This window comes from Peromyscus leucopus, chromosome 1 (genome assembly GCF_004664715.2).
Source record: "Peromyscus leucopus breed LL Stock chromosome 1, UCI_PerLeu_2.1, whole genome shotgun sequence".
In the NCBI taxonomy this organism is placed as follows: Eukaryota; Metazoa; Chordata; class Mammalia; order Rodentia; family Cricetidae; genus Peromyscus; species Peromyscus leucopus.
This window is the reverse complement of record NC_051063.1, coordinates 172,868,937-172,888,538: the sequence shown is the minus strand read 5'-3', so window position 1 is coordinate 172,888,538 and position 19,602 is coordinate 172,868,937. Positions and strand designations below refer to the sequence as shown.

At 52.3% G+C, this 19,602-nt stretch overlaps 1 protein-coding gene across 1 annotated transcript in view; it reads left to right on the top strand.

The window, feature by feature from the left end:
* Positions 1-19,290, top strand: part of Eml2 (EMAP like 2) — a 32,516-nt gene extending 13,226 nt beyond the window's left edge. Inside the window, 13 exon segments of the mRNA XM_028893824.2 lie at positions 2,153-2,248; positions 3,144-3,278; positions 5,700-5,799; positions 7,813-7,967; positions 8,109-8,234; positions 12,481-12,612; positions 13,168-13,235; positions 13,645-13,733; positions 13,940-14,037; positions 14,577-14,664; positions 15,029-15,124; positions 15,802-15,932; positions 18,884-19,290. Coding sequence (XP_028749657.1) covers positions 2,153-2,248; positions 3,144-3,278; positions 5,700-5,799; positions 7,813-7,967; positions 8,109-8,234; positions 12,481-12,612; positions 13,168-13,235; positions 13,645-13,733; positions 13,940-14,037; positions 14,577-14,664; positions 15,029-15,124; positions 15,802-15,932; positions 18,884-19,009 — 1,440 coding nt within the window. The 3' untranslated portion in view covers positions 19,010-19,290.
* Positions 19,291-19,602: the final 312 nt, after the last annotated feature.

Here is a 19,602-nt window from a genome sequence, read left to right as displayed (position 1 = left end):
CAAGGCCAGCCTGGGCAGTTTAACTAATGAAGAAACATTTAGAATTATCTATTCATTTTGTGTTTGTTACACATGCGTGTGTACCACGTGTGTAAAGCTCAGAAGATGACGTGCAGAGGTCGATTCTCTCCTTCCACCATATGAGTCCTGGGGATTGAACTCAGATCATCAGGGTTGGCAGCAGACACTCTTACTGAGCCATCTCACTGGCTTATATCTTGGGTGATCAAGTGAGGTCCTTTCTCAAGCAGGGACAAGAATTGGAACTGGGAGCATGGGTCAGTGGTAGAGCCCCTGCCTAGAATCCCCCAGTGAGGGGCTGGGGTGTGGCTCAGTGGTAGAGCCCCTGCCTAGAATCCCCCAGTGAGGGGCTGGGGTGTGGCTCAGTGGTAGAGCCCCTGCCTAGAATCCCCCAGTGAGGGGCTGGGGGTGTGGCTCAGTGGTAGAGCCCCTGCCTAGAATCCCCCAGTGAGGGGCTGGGATGTGGCTCAGTGGTAGAGCTCCTGCCTAGAATCGCCCAGTGAGGGGCTGGGGTGTGGCTCAGTGGTAGAGCCCCTGCCTAGAGTCCCCCAGTGAGGGGCTGGGGTGTGGCTCAGTGGTAGAGCCTCTGCCTAGAATCCCCAGTGAGGGCTGGGGTGTGGCTCAGTGGTAGAGCTCCTGCCTAGAATCCCCCAGTGAGGGGCTGGGTGTGGCTCAGTGGTAGAGCCCCTGCCTAGAGTCCCCCAGTGAGGGGCTGGGGTGTGGCTCAGTGGTAGAGCCTCTGCCTAGAATCCCCCAGTGAGGGGCTGGGGTGTGGCTCAGTGGTAGAGCCTCTGCCTAGAATCCCCCAGTGAGGGGCTGGGGTGTGGCTCAGTGGTAGAGCTCCTGCCTAGAATCGCCCAGTGAGGGGCTGGGGTGTGGCTCAGTGGTAGAGCCTCTGCCTAGAATCCCCCAGTGAGGGGCTGGGGTGTGGCTCAGTGGTAGAGCCTCTGCCTAGAATCCCCCAGTGAGGGGCTGGGGTGTGGCTCAGTGGTAGAGCCCCTGCCTAGAATCCCCCAGTGAGGGGCTGGGGTGTGGCTCAGTGGTAGAGCCCCTGTCTAGAATCCCCCAGTGAGGGGCTGGGGTGTGGCTCAGTGGTAGAGCCCCTGTCTAGAATCCCCCAGTGAGGGGCTGGGGCGTGGCTCAGTGGTAGAGCCCCTGCCTAGAATCCCCCAGTGAGGGGCTGGGGCGTGGTCAGGGTGGAGCCCCTACCTAGAATCCCCCAGTGAGGGGCTGGGGGTGTGGCTCAGTGGTAGAGCCCCTACCTAGTATATGACAGGTTCCATTCCCATTATCAGACAAAAAACTATTAATTGTTTTGGATTTTTTTAGTTTCTTTGTGTAACAGTCCTGACTGTCCTGGAACTCACTCTGTAGACCAGGCTGGCCTTGAACTCAGAGATCCTCCTGCCTCTGCCTCCTGAGTGCTATGCCATGACCACCCTGCTAAAAAATGATTTCTTATGTAGGGTAAAACTTTTTTTTTTAAACCAGTTTTGTCTTACTTCCATTTCTGGGTACTGTGATAAAATAGTCTAAGAAAAGCAACTTAGAAGATAAAGGGATGGGGGCTGGAGAGGTGGCTCAGGGGTTAAGAGCACTGGCTGCTCTTCCTGAGGTCCTGAGTTCAAGTCCCAACAACCATATGGTGGCTCACAACCATCTGTGATGAGATCTGGTGCCCTCTTCTGGCATGTGCATACATAATAAGTAAATAAATAAATAATAAATTAATTAAAAAAATATTTAGAAAAAAAAGGCAAAGGGAAGTCAAGGCACTAGAAACTGGAAGTAGCAAGTGCGTCCCACCACGGTCAGGAGTGGAGAGCAGTCAGCTCACTTTTCCACAGTTCAGATTCCCCTGCCTAGGGAATGAACGGTGCTGCCCACAGTGGGCAGTTCTTCCCATCTCAAGATAACCAAGGCAATCCCCCACAAACACGCCACAGGCCAACCTGATCTAGATTGTCCCTTCCCAGGTGACTCTAGCTGGTGTCAAGTTGTCAATCAACACTGACCAATGCCAATGCTTTATGGATCCTGCTTGTGAAGGTCTTTAACAGGCAGATGAGGTGAATGGGCCAGAGTGGGGCTTGGGGAGACATATCCTAACCCACCTCTCTGTCTTCCGCAGAACGGGGGCAACCTGCTCTGTGCAGTGGATGAATCCAACGACCATGTGCTCTCCGTGTGGGACTGGGCCAAGGAGAGCAAGGTGGTGGATAGCAAGGTGAGTTGGCTTGCCGCTCATATCCCCTCCTGCGGGTGTCCTCTCAGGACATGGTGGGCCATATGGTTAGGAATCTGCAACCAGACTCATTTTAAATGGGGGCTTTGGTGTCATCTGTTGGGTGACTGTGGGCGTCGGTTGCCTCCTGTGGAACATTGGAGGTGGAAAGGCTGGGTATCATGTCTATGGACCAGGCTCAGCCCAAAGGTGTATGACACACCCTGAATCCCAGAACACAGGAGGAAGCTGAGCAAAGAGGCCATGAGTTTGAGTCTAGTCTGAGCTATATAACATGACCCTGTCCCAAGAAAAAGAGAGATAGCCAGGCATAGGCGCCCACGCTTTTAGTCCCAGCACTTGGGAGGCAGGAGGATCCCTGTGAGTGCAAGGAAGCCTGGTCTACGGAGTGAGTTCCCAGACCGCCAGGGCTGCATGAGACTCTGTCTCAAGGGGAGGGGTGGTGGGGTGGGGAGGCTTGATCAGGAGATATCTGCCTGTGATCACATGCCTGGGCTGAGGGCAGGAAACCTGATTCTAGATCAGGGGCCCCTCCTTAGGAAGGATGAGGGGTGAGAGGAGAAGAGGCGGTGTCCCGGAGAGAGACTCTTGTGAACTGCGCTGTAACACAGCAGTGTGGCCTTAGGCAATCTCTGAACCTCATCTATGACGGAAAACACTAACGGGCTTCATCTCCCAGAGGACGATGGGGATTGAGCGATTTGATAAGTGCTCAGCCCAGTGTGTAACCCAGAATAGAGGCTCCCAAAGGGCCCACTAGCATCCTCCCTCTCCCTGCAAGCAGGCTGTGTAGGGCAGTCCCATGGGAGGCACACTGGCACGATAGTCCTGGTGGCTTTGAGGTCCTCATTCAGAATCTGTCCTGACCCCCTCCCAGTGCTCCAACGAGGCCGTGCTGGTGGCTACCTTCCACCCCACTGACCCCAGCCTGCTGATCACCTGCGGGAAATCCCACATCTACTTCTGGAACCTGGAGGGAGGCAGCCTGAGCAAGAGGCAGGGCCTGTTTGAGGTGAGTGCCAGGGATCTGTGGACGGGCTGCAGGCAGGGACACCTGGTGCGGTAGGCAGGTAGGCAGTCTGGAGGGCTCCGGGGTGGGAGTATGAGACACTGAGCTGCTGCCTGCCTAGCCTGACTTTCCTCATCCCTGAGGGAAGATCCTGCTGAACTCTGATGTGTGAGGGTCCGGTGGGCGAGAGAACGCGGAAGCCTCCATGAATGGTGCTGCCGGCACCATCGGGGAGTCACAGAGAGGCTGCGGGGTGGGGGGGGTGGGGAGGCGGGATGGGGCTGGGGGGAGTGTTCTGGGGACAGCACCAGGCACCATCAGGGAGTCACAGAGAGCCTGCGGGGGGGGGGGGGGGGGGAGTGTTCTGGGGACGGCACCGGCACCATCGGGGAGTCACAGACAGGCTGCGGGGAGCGGGGGCGGGGGAGTGGGTTGGGGACTCAGTGAGTGAGGAGATCCAGTCCCCACCCAGCCAAGCCAGCATGCTGGCACACCTGCAGTCCTTGGGAGGGGAGAGAATTCCCAGGGTAAGTTACTTAGCTAGAGTAGCCATAGACTGCAGGTTCAAGAGAGCTCCCGCTTCAGTGACAACATGTGGAGAGCAATCCAGGAAGACGTCTGACACCAACTGCATCTGTGCACACCCACACACACATGTGAACACACATAGCACACTTACATAGCACAGCAACATACAATACATGTGAACACACAGCACAGGCACACACATGTGAACACAAAAGCACATACATACACGTGAACACACACAGCACACACACATGTAGACACATGCACACTTGTGAACACAATAGCATACACACCCACACATGTGAATGCACATAGAACACACACACATATACGCACGCGCGCGCGCACACACACACAAGCCAGGGAGGGTGGCATGTGTTTATAACCCCAGCACCAGGGAGATGGAGACTGGCAGATCCTCGGCCCACTGGTCTGCCAACCTAGCCATCTTGGCAAGTCCCAGATCGTCTCAAAAACAAGGTGAGGGGGACCAGACATGACCCGCTGGGTAGTCAAGCATGCAAACTGCTCCTGTGGAGGACCCAGGTTAAGTTCCCAGCTCCCAGGAACCCAGCACCCGCTTCTGGCTTCTGCAGACACCTGTACTCACAGGCCCGTGCCCACACACAGACACACGTGCATACACATAATTTTTAAATGATAAAATTTAAAAAAAAACAAAGTCACGTACGTAGGCAAGATGGCTCGGCCGTGTAAAAGGCTGGCCGCCGAGCCTGACAACCCGGGTTCCATCGCTGGAACATACATAATAGGAGAGGACTGACTCCCACAGTTGTCCTCCGACCTGCACATGTACATTCTGGCACATACGTGTCCACACATGCACATATACCACATACCATACAGAATACATAAAAAGTGTAACGAAATATTTTTTTAAAAAACCAAATCAGGCCGGGTGGCCACCTTTAATCCCAGCACTCGGGAGGCAGAGGCAGGCGGATCTCTGTGAGTTTGAGGCCAGCCTGGGCTACAGAGCGAGATCCAGGAAAGGCACAAAGCTACACAGAGAAACCTGTCTCAAAAAACCAAAAAAAAACCAAAAACAAACAAACAAACAAAACCAGTTGGGCAGTGGTGGTGCATGCCTTTAATCCCAGCACTTGCGAGACACAGCCAGGCGGATCTCTGTGAGTTCCAGGCCAGCCTGGTCTACAGAGCAAGATCCAGGACAGGCACAAAAAAAACTACACAGAGAAACCCTGTCTCGAAAAACAAACACCCCACCAAATCAACATGCCAGGTAAAGTGCCATGCACCTTTAACACCTAATCCCAGCACTTGGGAGGCAGGAACAGGTAGACCTTTAGGTCATCCAGAGCTACATTGTAAGACTTGTGTCTATAAACAGAAAAGAAACAAAAACCAAGGCGGATGGCTTTTGAGGAAGGACACCATGGTTGTCCTCTGGCCTCCACGAACGCACATTCGTACGCACCCAGACATACGCATACGGGAAGAATCAGACAGGACACAAAGGGTCCAGGAGGGCGGCCGCAGGGCGCTTTGGAGAGGGCTCCCCTCTCCTCTCTGCTCAGAGGGAGGCACAGAGAGAGAGGCAGCTGAGACGGTGGCACAGGGCACCGGAGGCAGGGAGGAGAGAGAAAACGGAAACAAGACTGGCGGGGGAGTGGGGGGACAGAGCAGAGGCAAGAGGCTTGTCCCAGGGTGGGCAAGGGTCCCCATGTGTTCAGAACTCCCCCGTGGCCTGAGCACTTCCGGTGGGAGGAGAGGGGGAAAGTCGGATATTCTCTGTGGGGTCTCCCACCCCGAGCCACAGGGGCTTCCCTGGACCAAAGCCCCGGATGACAGTGACCCGCACAAGGCCAGCCTGCTTCGGTGACACCTTCCCTCCTCTGTCTCTCTGCACCGTAGAAACACGAGAAACCGAAATACGTGCTGTGTGTGACCTTCCTGGAAGGCGGCGACGTGGTCACTGGAGACTCTGGGGGGAACATCTACATCTGGGGCAAAGGTCAGCGTCAGCACACGTTTGCACTCTGACCCCCATCTTTCTCAAACACCCTTGGCTGGGTCTCCCTTCCTTTAACCACGCTTGTGTGGAATGAATGTCACTATAGGATAAATGTCTCCTCCTTTTCCGTGTGTGTGTGTGTGTGTGTGTGTGTGTGTGTGTGTGTGTGTGTGTAGTTATGGATGGTTGTGAACCACCATGTTGGTGCTAGGAACCAAACCCAGGTCCTCTGCAACAGCTACCAGTGTTCTTAATCACTGAGCCATCCCTCCAGCTCTTGGGGCAAATTCTTATTTTCCATTTCCAGCATCCTTGACAAGGCTCAGATCAGGTGTCCCCAACTCTGTAAAGTCATTCTTGGTTCCCAAAGCCTTATCCTCTGATAGTTTCATATTAGCAACAAAGCCCAAGTATAAATGTGTGAAATGACTCAGCTGTAGCCAGTGTGTTGTGTGAATAATTGGAGAGAAGGCTGGGTGGATTTATGTATGTATGAATGAATGAGTGGATAAGAGGATGGATGAATAGGTGGGTGGGTTTGTGAATGAGTGGATGGATGGATGGATGGATGAGTAAATGAGTGAATGGTACATGAGTGGATTAGGGAAGAGGGGTGGATGTATGGATACATGCAAGAATGAATGCACTGATGGATGGGTTTGAGGTTGGGTGAGTGAATAGATGTACAACAGATGTCCTTGCCTGGGCACTGAGTCATACCAGACTCTTTTCAGCCCCTAAGCAGTCCTAATCTTTCCTACTGTCCCCGTTTTGTAAGAGAAGTTTCTTCCTTCTGCTTGGACAACTTTTCCACCATTTGTCCACAGCAATGTCAGCTCAACCCTTAGATCTTTAATCAGCCATAGTCATCCATCAAACCTTCTCTCACTCATCAGGCTGGAAACCCCATGCAGGATTTCACAGGATCCTGGGTATCCCGTCATGGTGCCAGCCACTTGGTGTGTTCACTGACTAGTGATGGCATGTCTCTCTCGCCATTGACGTGTGATCCCTCTAGAAGTGTGATCTGAGATTGTCTTGGTCACTGCTGTGTTCCCACATGAAACTCAGGCCGGTGTAGCTAAATTTTTGTTGGTGGAATGGTTGGATGATGAATGAAGAGATAGTGGACAGATGGGTGAATGGGTAGGTGGATGGAAAAATAAGTGGATATTTAAATGGAAGGAAGGACTGACTGACAAATGGGTAGTTTGATAAAAGAAGTGAGTGAATGGATGAGAGATAGGAGGATGGTGGATGAAATGTTAGATCAGTAGATGGATGAATGGTGGGAAGTGGATTAATGGAGAGATGGAGGGAGGGAGGGGTGGACGGATTGAATGAGTGAGTGGGTAGCTGGATGGTCAGTAGGTAAAGGAGTAGATGGGTGAGTGGGTGGATATGGATGGATGGATGGATGGATGGATGGATGGATGGATGGATGGGTGGGTGGATGAGTGGGTGGATGAGTGGGTGGATGGATGAGATGGTAAATTGATTGATAGATCAGTAGATAGATGAGTAGATGAATGAATGGGAGGTGGGTAGAAGGAGGGAAGGATTGGTTGCTGGGTCGTTAAATACATAAATGTAGATGACTATTTGGGAGGCAGGTAGACAGGAGGAAGTGCAAGAGGATTGATTGATGGATCAGTAGATAGATGAGTGAATGAGTAGATAGATGAGCAGATGAATCTGTGGCAGAGAAATAATCTGGTGAATGGGGAGATGGATGGGTGGTGGACCATCAGATGGGTGAGTGGAGGAAGCCAGGAAAGGTGTATGAGCGGATAAATCAAAAGATGGGTGGGTGGGTGAGAGCTCAGATGATGCAGATGATAAAACACTAAGCCCGTGGATGGTGGGCAGGTGGATGAGTAGTGGATGGAGGGACCAAAAGAAAGACAGAAAGATGAGTAAGCATGGATGTGGGCCTCAAAGCTTGAGGTCCTCACAGGGTTCAAGGAAGGGGCAGCCTCCCCATGCCGACTCCCGTGCCCAATCCCCCCACAGGTGGAAACCGCATCACCCAGGAAGTACTGGGAGCCCATGATGGCGGCGTGTTTGGGCTCTGCGCCCTGCGGGATGGTACGCTGGTGTCCGGAGGGGGCCGCGATCGTCGGGTGGTCCTCTGGGGTTCGGACTACAGCAAGGTGCAGGAGGTGGAGGTGAGAATGTGGGGAGTGGGGGATGGCTTTGTAGGATCATGGCAAGGCCCCTACCCCACCAGGGTTCCTGGCCCAGGACTTTCCCCGGCCACACATCCCCCCCACCTCACATGTACCCTACACGCACGTCTACCCACTCAGGTCCCAGAGGACTTTGGCCCTGTTCGCACTATAGCAGAGGGCCGGGGAGACACACTGTACGTGGGGACCACCCGGAACTCCATCTTGCTTGGCTCGGTGCATACCGGCTTCTCGCTGCTTGTCCAGGTGAGTAACTCAGGTTCTTTTCGCACCTCTTTCATCCTCACCGCTACCGGTCATCACCGTCATCACCATCGCCCCACGTCCACGTCTCCATTCCTTCCCCTTTCTCTTCACATCCCGCCCCTATCCCTTTCTCCTTGGTCTCGGAAACCCCACATCCCTTCCCTTCCGTGCTCTCTTCACCTCGGACCCCCAACGCTGCCCTGACCCTGAACTTCCCAGAAGGGTTACCTGCCTTCTAAAGTGGGTTCCCAGCACCCACTGATCGGATTGGGGATAGCATCCTCCTATCCGGTGGGTAAGTGTCCTTGCAGACTGTCATAGTATTGTGCTAGTCCTATACCCCAATCAGGTCCTGGGGTGGGCCTGACTTTATCAATCCTCTCTCCCCCTCCCCTCCTCCTGTCTCTCCCTCCCCTCCTCTCCCTCTTCCTCCTCTCTTCCCCCTCCTCCTCTCCTCTCCCCCTCCCCTCTCCCTTCTCTCTCCCTCCTCCTCCTCCCCTCTCTCCCCTCCTCCTCTCTTCCCCCTCCTCCTCTTTTTTCTTTTCCTCATTTTTCTTTTTCTTGATGTTTTTGTTTTGTTTTTATTTTTTAATCTTTGAGATTTGGATTTCATGTAGCCCAGGCTGCCCCCCAAATGCACAATGGAGCCAGGGCTGCCCTTGAACTCCTGATCCTCCTTCCACTACCTCCTGAGCACCTGGATTACAGGTGTACACCACCACACTGGGCTCTGACTTCTTCTTGTAACGCCTCCTTCACCCAGTGTGCCAGAGAGATGGCTCAGTGGTTAAGAGCACTGGCTGCTCTTCCAGAGAACCCAGGTTCGATTCCCAGCACCCACATGATAGCTTACAACTGTCTATTAACTCTAGTTCCAAGGGATCTAACACCCTCACACAGATATATATGTAGGTAGCACATCAATGTACATAAAATAAAATTAAAAAAGAAAAAAAACCCCACCTAGCAGGAGGCAGTGTAGCATAGTAGTTTGGAAGTTGGAGTCTGGGGCTTGGCTTTTATGGAAATCACAACCCTGTCACTCCTTAGCTGTGTGATATTGGGCAAGTGAGTCACCTCTCTGTGTGTCTCTGAGACAGAGACAGTGACTGCATGAGGTTTTCGAGGATCCCGAGTCACCATCATAGCATACCCTGGAGACTGGTGTCTGAGGCAGGGGTGTTGCTTACAGTGTCTTGGTCCTAATGACTCCTTGCTCAGGGGTCCCCTTCCCTTCCCTGACCTTTGCTTGTTTTCCCTCTGCAAGTCTAGCTAAAATCTATCCTGCTGCATTTAGTTTGATTTCCACAAGAAGTTAGGGGTGGATGGGCTGGGGAAGTGGCTCGGCCTGTGAGGCGCTTGCCTAGCAAACAAACACCTGACCTGCATCTGCAGAACCCACACTGAAAGCTGGGTGTGGTGATGCACATGTATAGTCCCAGCATGCAGGAGGCAGAGGTAGAAGGAGCTCTCCTCAAAGGAGGTGGAAAAATTCCCAAGGATGACCACACCCCAAAAGAGAGAGGAAAGCCAGGTCAGCAGGACTTCTTTTTTTTTTTTTTTTTTTTTTTTTTTTTGGTTTTTCGAGACAGGGTTTCTCTGTGTAGCTTTGCGCCTTTCCTGGAACTCACTTGGTAGCCCAGGCTGGCCTCGAACTCACAGAGATCCGCCTGGCTCTGCCTCCCGAGTGCTGGGATTAAAGGCGTGCACCACCACCGCCCGGCTAGGACTTCTTTTTATTGTTATTAATGTGTGTGGGTGTTTGCCTCCAAGCAACACATGTGCAGTGCCTTCATTGGCCAGAAGAGGGCATCAGATCTCTCAGAGCTGGAGCTATAGCGGTTGTCATTCACTCTGTGGGTGCTGGGAATTGAACCTGGGTCCTCTGAAAGAGCAGCCAGTGCTCTTAACCACTGAGCCCTCCCTCCAGCCCCAGATTTTTCAGTCATTGCTTTGTGGATTTTGGTTCCTTGAGACAGGGTTTACTGTGTATCTGTGGCTAGCCTAGTACTTGCTGTATGGCTTTGAACACATGGCAATCCTCCTGCTGGACTTACAGATGTATGCCACCACATCTGGCTTGAGTAGCAGGACTTTCCCTAAAGCAAGAAAGGACCCTTAACAACCTCTATGCATATTTATTTATTTATTTATGTTTGTTGTTTTGAGACAGGTTTTGTTTTGTTTTGTTTTGAGGGGTTTCCAGACAGAGTTTCACTGTGTAGCTTGGCTGTCCTAGAACTTGCTCTGTAGACCAGGCTAGCCTCAAATTCACAGAGCTCCTCCTACTTCTGATGCCTGAGTGCTGGGATTAAAGGCATGCTCCGCCAGCACTGCCTGGCTTGAGACAGGATCTTTCTATATAGCCCAGGCTGGCTTCAAACTCACAGTCAGGCCTCAAGCCTCCTAGTTGCTCAGGTGTGCAGGTGTGAGCCACCGTTCCCAACTGTATTTCTTATTATATTAGGAATATATGGTAATGTAGCATAAATAGAACTATAAATACCAACCATGATATCTATTACTGCCTTGGCTATCATTGATTGACAACATATTGTCGTTTCGGGGTTCATAATTACTAATGATGTTTGTTTTCTGGGGACCTTCTTTAAGCTAGCCTGTGTTTGCTGCTTTCCTTTGTTTCTTTTGTGTAGTGCTGGGAATAGAACCCAGAGCCTTGGACATGTTAGAGAGGGGCCCTACCACTGAGCCACACCCCAGCCCCTCACTGGGGGATTCTAGGCAGGGGCTCTACCACTAAGCCACACCCCAGCCCCTCACTGGGGGATTCTAGGCAGGGGCTCTACCACTGAGCCACACCCCCAGCCCCTCACTGGGGGATTCTAGACAAGGGCTCTACCACTGAGCCACACCCCAGCCCCTCACTGGGGGATTCTAGGCAGGGCCTCCACCACTGAGCCACACCCCCAGCCCCTCACTGGGGGATTCTAGGCAGGGGCTCTACCACTGAGCTATATTCCCAGCCCTTTGGGGTTTTTTTTGTTTTGTTTTTTTGTTTGTTTTGCCTTTGAGACAAGATCTTGTGTAGCCCAGGTTCGCCCTAAATTGTCCACCTGAGGATAACTTTGAAGTCCTGATCCTCCTGCCTCCACATCCTGAGTGCCAGGTTTGTCTACTGTGTCTGGCTTGTGTTCAGCACTTTCTATCCATGTTCTGAGGGAGCCAACAATGCTTTGAAGAACATGGGGCAGCTGGCCCCATTTTAGAGACTATGAAACTGAGGTTTCATGTTGGGCATGGTGGCGTATACCTGTAATCTCAGCAGTCACAGGACTACAGCAGGAGGATTTCTGTGAGTTCCAGCCTAGCCTTGAGAAGATAGGGAAGTCCTGTCTCAAAACCAAACGGGGCTTGGTTGGTAAAGTTCTTCCTGTATGAACAATGAGGACCTGAGTTTGGTTTACCCAGAGCCCATATATAAAGGCTGGGCACGGTAACACACCTGAGATCGAGACCTGAGGAGGCCAAGACAGACTGATGGGGCTGCCAGCCTGCCTGTCTATCCAAGTTGTCGTGTTCTAGGTTTAGGGAAAAACCCTGTATCAAAAATGATAGAGCAGAGGCCAAGACTCAGTGGGTAAAGGAGCTTGCCACCAAACGTAATGACCGGGGTTCAAGTCCTTGAAACTACGTGGTGGAAGGAGAGACTTAGCTCCGCCAGTGGTCATTTGATCTCCACATGCAGGCCTTGACAATGCACCAACACCCACAAAATAAATGAAGCACAAATAAAGAAAGGAGCGAGAGATAGAAAACGACAATGCTCAATTCAGGCTTCTGCACTCAGGTGTGTACACACACACACACACACACACACACACAAACCCAAGGTTCCAAGGTGAGGTCAGCTGACTAGGTGCCTGGTTCCCACCATCAATAAGAGAGCCAAGGGTCCTCCACATGACGCTAGATGTCTCAGTTCTGTGACTCAAGACCAAGTCCACTAGGCTTTCCCCAGATCCTTAAGGCTGAAGTCTGGGAGGTGTCCAGGCAGGGTGGATGGAGCCTGTGTGGCTACTGAGGTCAGACTCTGAGCCACCGTCCCCCCACCTTCCTTTCTAAAAGGGGAAAGCGGAGGTTTGCGGGAAAGGACGGGCTTTCCTTCGAGCCGTGGAGTAGCCAGAGTCAACCCCCACCAAGGGAGAACTCTCCTGTGCAGAAGGGGCTGGCTAGGGAGAAGGTACCTTTGCTGCCTCTTTCCCATCATCTTCTCCCCCTCCTGCAGGGACACGTGGAAGAGCTGTGGGGCCTGGCCACGCATCCTAGCCGGGCACAGTTTGTGACCTGTGGGCAGGATAAGCTGGTGCATCTTTGGAGTTCAGAGGCCCACCAGCCCCTGTGGAGCCGGACCATTGAGGTAATGGGATGGGAATGCAGACCTAGGGGTCTGCAGAAATTGCTGCTTTTGACACCTCAGGGCTCAGCGCATCAGGTGGAAGCTACACATGGTCTCTTTAAGATGATTATCTTGCCAGGCAGTGGTGGCGCACACCTTTAATCCCAGCACTCAAGAGGCAGAGGTAGACGGATCTCTGAGTTTGAGGCCAGCCTGGTCTACAGAGCTAGATCCAAGGGCTACACAGAGAAACCCGTCTTGGGGGGCGGGAAACTGGAAAAAAATTAAAAAGGGCATCTTACTGGGCAGTATTTTGGGAGCAAAAGCAGGTGGATCTCTGTGAGTTCAAGGCTAACCTGGTTTACACAGTCCTGTCTCAAAAGAAAAAAAGTAGAGTAGGAAGAGGAGAGAATATTTCTCTTCTGTTAGCATGCTCAAGAAAGGGGAATAGCTCCTGGCAGTTTCTGGAAGGCGTGGGAGCGCAGAGAGACCTCAGGCCATGCTAGGAGCTAGTTTCTTAGGCTGGGGAGTACCTAGATGGACTTGGGACCCCAGCTTTTTTCTCTTCCTTCCCAGGACCCTGCTCGTTCGGCTGGCTTCCATCCCAGTGGCTCTGTCCTGGCGGTGGGCACAGTGACCGGCAGGTACTGCTGAAAAGACCAAGTCCTCACCAGTTCCTTTTCCTTTTGCCTCAAAGCCCTTCGAGTGCCTCACGCTCTAAACCTGCTGCTTCAGTCCTAAGGGCCTGTCTGTGGCCCCGCCCCTTGCAGGCAGTGGACCCGTGTGGGGCTTTGCCCACCTATGTGAACTGGCTCGGGCTTAGGGGAGGAGGTGAGAGATGAGGAGGAAGGTGTTGTTCACCTCCGCCCATCACAGCCCGAGGCCACTCCTCATTGTCTGGCTCCACCCATGGTAGCCCGGCCCCGGCCCCGCCCCCTCAGCCCTGCATTTGGGAGGCACTTATCTCTCTCCTTCAGGCCCCCCCACACTGCCCTATCTCAACAATGACACCTCATCCTCCACCACCACCCCCATCATGCCTTCTCCTTCAAGGTGGCTGCTACTGGATACAGACACCCATGACCTGGTGGCTATCCACACAGATGGCAACGAGCAGATCTCCGTGGTCAGCTTTTCCCCAGGTAGGCATGGGATCCTGGGGAGGCAGGGTCTTTGGAACCGAGGTTCAGAAGTACAGACTGGGGGGGTGAGGGGCTACAGTCCCTGCCGCCAAGGGAGGGACAAGTCATGGAGGGAGGAGGAGCCTGGGACTGTGGAGGAGGGGCTGAGTCTGGGAGAGAAGGGGGCGGAGTCTGGGTGCCTCCTCATAGCCCCTCCCCCTCCCCAGACGGGGCGTACCTGGCTGTGGGCTCCCACGACAACTTGGTGTACGTGTACACGGTGGACCAGGGTGGCCGCAAGGTCAGCCGCCTGGGCAAGTGCTCGGTGAGTGGGGCAGTGGTCCCCAGCCCGCGCCACCACCCCGCCCAGTGGGGTGCAAAACTAACCATTTTTCTACCACAAGGGAGCCACAGCTTCAGAACGCAGCTGATTTTTTTTCCTTGCCCTGACTACGTCAAGGCATCTCAATTGGCCCCCATCCTCGTCCCTTATCGTGTTCTAAGCCGCCCCTTCTTCGTGTAGCCCCCAACCCTCACCTTCCAAGCCCCGCCCTCATTTGTAGCCCCGCCCCTGCACTCTAAACCTGTCCCTCCATCCCAGGAGCGCCTCTGTGTAGCCCCGCCCCTCCCATCCAAACCCCGCCCCCTGTGTGGAGTTTTGCCTTTGTCTTCTGAGCGCTTTTGTCAGCCCTACCCATCACGGTCTGGCCCCGCCCATGGTAGTCTGGCCCCGCCCCTACTCTCAGAAGGCTTTTGTATCCTCCCCCTAGCCCAACGTGTTCTCACTCTGTGTATTTTGCCTCCTAATCCTGATTTAATCCATCCCCTCTCCTATGTTCTAAGTGACCCTCGCATCCCCTGCAGGGCCATTCGAGTTTTATCACCCACCTGGACTGGGCCCAGGACAGCTCCTGCTTTGTGACCAATTCCGGAGACTACGAGATTCTGTACTGTGAGTTCTCTGACACTGGCCAGATTTCTTTGTTTTGTCGCCTAATTTGCATATTGTTTGCATACAGCTCCCTGTTCCTCGAACTAGTCTGAGCTGATCCGATTTGGAACTCAGCAATCTCTAGCTTGTGATTCATTTCCCAGTGCGCCTCATTTCCCTTCCGCTTTGACAATGGACGGCTGGTTTTTATGCCAAAGTACCCAACTTAGGTTTTGGCGTGTCAGCGTCCAAAATCCAGCCTTCAGCTGGTCCAGAGGGACAGAAATAAGCTCAGAGACCTTCGACCCCTCTGTCTTGGACCTCAGTGCTGCATTATCTGGGAAACAGATTGGCTGACGGTAGTTCTTTGGATCGTCTACCCTAGGGGACGCCGCCACCTGTAAGCAGATCACCAGTGCAGATACCGTGAGAAATGTGGAATGGGCCACCGCTACTTGTGTGTTGGGGTTTGGGGTGTTCGGTAAGTTCTGGAATGGGGAGGTTCCCACTGGAGCTCCGAGGAACCACCTTTCCTTGTGGCTTTCATAGTCTTACATCGGCTGCCTCCATGCTGGGGAACTCAGTCCTTTACTGTTTGCCTGGTACTCTGGTCAGAGGAAGGGGCAGAGTGAAATGACCACCAAAGTCGCTCAGGGCTTTAATGAAATGAGACCACACGCATCGGGGCACCTAACTCAGATGGTAGTCCCAGATCTGCTCTTCTGGAGCTCACAGTGCAGTGAGGAAGGCAGCCTCACCCAAGACAGTGTGACCTACAGGGTCTAGCTGGGACATGTTAGATGCCACTGGGGAAGGAGTATTGGGCCAAGTCATTCAAGAAATTAGGGCAGGCCTCCTGGAGGGAGAGCCATTTGAACTGAGACCTGGAGAATCGAGCCACACCCCCAGCCCCTCACTGGGGGATTCTAGGCAGGGGCTCTACCACTGAGCCACACCCCCAGCCCCTCACTGGGGGATTCTAGGCAGGGGCTCTACCACTGAGCCACACCCCCAGTTTTTTCCTTTTTTTTAACTTTTTGAGACAAGCTGTAACAAGTGATCCAGGCAGTTTCCAGTAGCTGAGTTTACAGGCCTGTGCCGCCGCCGCCGAGCCCAGCAGTGAAGTGGATCTCATCACTCCTCTTGTCCTGTCTACAGGGATCTGGCCCGAGGGGGCGGATGGCACAGACATCAACGCTGTGGCCCGCTCACATGATGGGAAGCTGCTGGCTTCTGCTGATGACTTCGGCAAAGTGCACCTGTTCAGCTACCCCTGCTGCCAGCCGAGAGTGAGCCCCGGGGGCCTGGGGGGTGGGGCTGCTGGGATTGGGGGCGGTATTCACCCCCTTTGTGGGGATGGGGGATGCCTATTTTGTTTTGGGAAGAGGGTCTCAAATAGCTCAGGCTTACTTGAAAGTCCTTAGATAGCCAAGGATGACTTTTTTTTCATTTTTATTTATTTTTCTCTCATCAGCTTGATACAGTACAAATTCTTATCCTAATGGTGAAATGTTTCACTGAGGCTTGCCCAGCGATTGAGTAAAACCAAAATGTATTATAAGCCACAGTCATCCTGGGGTCCCCCCTGCTATGTAGCCTCCCTGGATCTGTGGGTTGCAGTCTGATTGTCCTTTGCTTTTCATCTAGTATTCACTTATGAGTGAGTACATACCATGTTTGTCCTTCTGAGTCTGGGTTACCTCATTCAGGATGATATTTTCTAGTTCCATCCATTTGCCTGCAAATTTCATGATGTCATTGTTTTTCTCTGCTGAGTGGTACTCCATTGTGTACATGTACCACATTTTCTTATCCATTCTTCAGTTGACAGGCATCTAGGTTGTTTCCAGGTTCTGGCTATTACAAATAGTGCTGCTATGAACATAGCTGAGCATGTATCTTTGTGATATGACTGAGCATTCCTTGGGTATATGCCCAAGAGTGGTATGGCTGGGTCTTGAGGTAGATCAATTCCCAATTTTCTGAGAAACCGCCATAATAATTCAAGGATGACCTTGAATTTCCGCCAATTCTCCTGCCTCTGTCTCCCCTGGGCTAGGAGTAAAGATGTGTGTGTGCCATTGAGCCAAGTTTATGTGTTGCTAGAGATGGAGCCCAGGGCTTCCCCATCCTCCTGGCGGCCCCCCTAGCCTCTTGTTGTTTGTTTACTTTCTTTAGGCGATTTACTCCTCTCTGGGCCTCAGTTTCCCACATCTGTAGGATATCTTAACAGCACAGGGTCCTTTATGGGATTCTGAGACAGAATCTGTAGCTCTGAGGTTTCTGCATATTTTCTTTTTTTACAAACGTTAAATCAAATCATCACCTACTGTGTGCCTGGCCAGACAAAACCCATGAGGCTGCTGGGCATGCATAAGCACACCTTAAATCCCAGCACTCGGGAGGCAGAGACAGGCGGGTCTCTGTGGGTTCGAGGCCAGCCTGGTCTACAGAGTGAGATCCAGAGCAGCCAGGGCTACACAGGGAAACCCTGTCTCGGGAGGGAGGGGAATGAGGACCCAAAAAGCAAAACCAAACAAAAACCAGCATGAGGCTCCTGCCTTCACCAAGCTGGGTGCAAGACTGTAGGGCTAGGGTTTGTGTACCCAGTACCCATGATGCCCATACAGCCATAGAACAAGGACCAACTTCTACAGAACCAAATTCCCGGGGAGAGCACCTGCCTGAGGCTGGGGGAGGCCGCTCCTTACGACAGCCAACCCTTTCCTGAAGCAGAGTTAGGGTTCGATGAAGGTATGTTAATGTAATTAAACATGAGGGCTAAGAGGGAGACACTCAGGAGAAAGAAAGACACACCCAGGAGTATGAGTGTGGCCTTCTGGGTTTTTTCTTTCTTTCTTTCTTTCTTTCTTTCTTTCTTTCTTTCTTTCTTTCTTTCTTTCTTTCTTTCCTTCCTTCCTTCCTTCCTTCCTTCCTTCCTTCCTTCCTTCTCTCTCTCTCTCTCTCTCTCTCTCTCTCTCTCTCTCTTTCTTTCTTTCTTGACAAGGTTTCTCTGTATAACAGTCCTGGCTGTTTTGAAACTCACTCTGTAGACCAGGCTGCCCTCAAACTCAGAGATCCGCCTGCCTCTGCTTCCCAAGTGCTTGGATTAAAGGCCTGCACCACCACTACCTGGCTCCTTCTGGGCTTTTCAAAGAATAGGAAAGTAGCCATATCTGAATGTACTCATGAGCTCCTCATGGAGAATTGCCATACCCCCCCCCTTTTTTTTTTTTTTTTTTTTTTTGAGACAGGGTTTCTCTGTGTAGCTTTGCCCCTTTCCTGGAACTAATGTTGTAGACCAGGCTGGCCTCGAACTCACAGAGATCCGCCTGCCTCTGCCTCCGAGTGCTGGGATTAAAGGCATGTGCCACCATGCCCAGCTCACACCCCACTTTTAATGGAGACCTGGTAGAGTGCAGTTAGTTCTTATATCTTATGTCTGCCCTTCATCTAACTTCAGTGCTGAGGATGGAACTAAGGCATCCTACATACTATGCAGGGCTGCACCACTGAGCCACACCCCAGCCCCTCACTGGGGGATTCTAGGCAGGGGCTCTACCACTGAACCACACCCCCAACAGGTAACTGTGCTTGCTACCAAATCTAATGCCCTGAATTCAATCTCCGGGACCTACCTTGCAGTGGGAGAGAAACAACTTCTACGAGTTGCCCTCTGACCCCCACGTGTGTTCCGTGGTGCGTGTGCGTCCATGTGCACACACTCATACACTGTGTTTTTTAAAGGAAGGGAGGGTCTGGAGTAAAGGCTCAGCAGTTAAGAGAATGCACTGCTCTACTAGAGGACCTGTGTTCAGGGCCAGCACCCACGTCAACCTCCTAATGTTAAACTCCAGGGGATCCAGGGCCTCCGTGGGCACCTGTACAAACTCATACTCCAACACACACAGATACATGTAATTAAAAGTTAAGCCGGGTGGTTTAATCCCAGCACTCTGGAGGCAGAGGTAGGTGGATCTCTGTGAGTTCGAGGCCAGCCTGGTCTACAGAGTGTGTTCCAGGACAGCCAGGGCTACACAGAGAAACCCTGTCTTGAGAAACAAACAACCAAAAATTAAAAGGAGGCAAGGGGATTGTGAGCTTTAGGATATCCCGAACTATAGAGTAAAAACTTGTAGCACGCACACGTATTTTTAATGGCTATGAAGAAGAAAATGACCGTGGCCTCAGGTGGCACTTTTCCTCTGACCTTTCCCCTGCAATTCTCTCCTTCTGACAGGCCCTCAGCCACAGATACGGAGGACACAGCAGCCACGTGACTAACGTGGCCTTCCTGTGGGATGACAGCATGGCCCTGACCACTGGGGGCAAAGACACCAGTGTGCTGCAGTGGCGTGTAGTCTGAAGCAGCGGTCAAGGGCCAGGGTGGAGCCCTGTGGCAGGACTGAGTTCTATTTTTGGGAGATGTCTATTGCGGAGTAGAGTAATATATACCAGAGTATGTCTATAGAGAGGGGCGTCTGGGGGTGGGCAGGTGAGTGGACAGACAGAAGTCTCTATTTATCTGGGTGGGGAGAGTGGGTCACCATGCCTTGGGGAAGCCATTGGTGTTTGGTTTGGGGTGGGTTTTTTTTTTTTTTAAGTTTATTCTTTTATATCATCCAGAAATACAGACTTATGCACTGAGCTGTCTGGAATCTGGTCTATGTATTTGGTGTGCATGGGGGGGATTGGGGTGTGTGTGTGTGTGTGTGTATGGATGTATGTGTGCGTATGTGTGTGCATGCATGTATGCATATGTGTGTGCATGTATGTATGTGTGTATATGTGTACATGCATAAGTGTGTGCATGCATGTGTGTGCATGCATATGCGTGTGTGTGTGTGTGTGTGTGTGTGTGTGTGTGTATGCATGTGTGTGTGTATTGCGGAGGCCAGAGGTCAAAATCAGGTGTCGTCCTCCATTGCTCTCCACTGTATTGTTTTGTTTGTTTTGTTT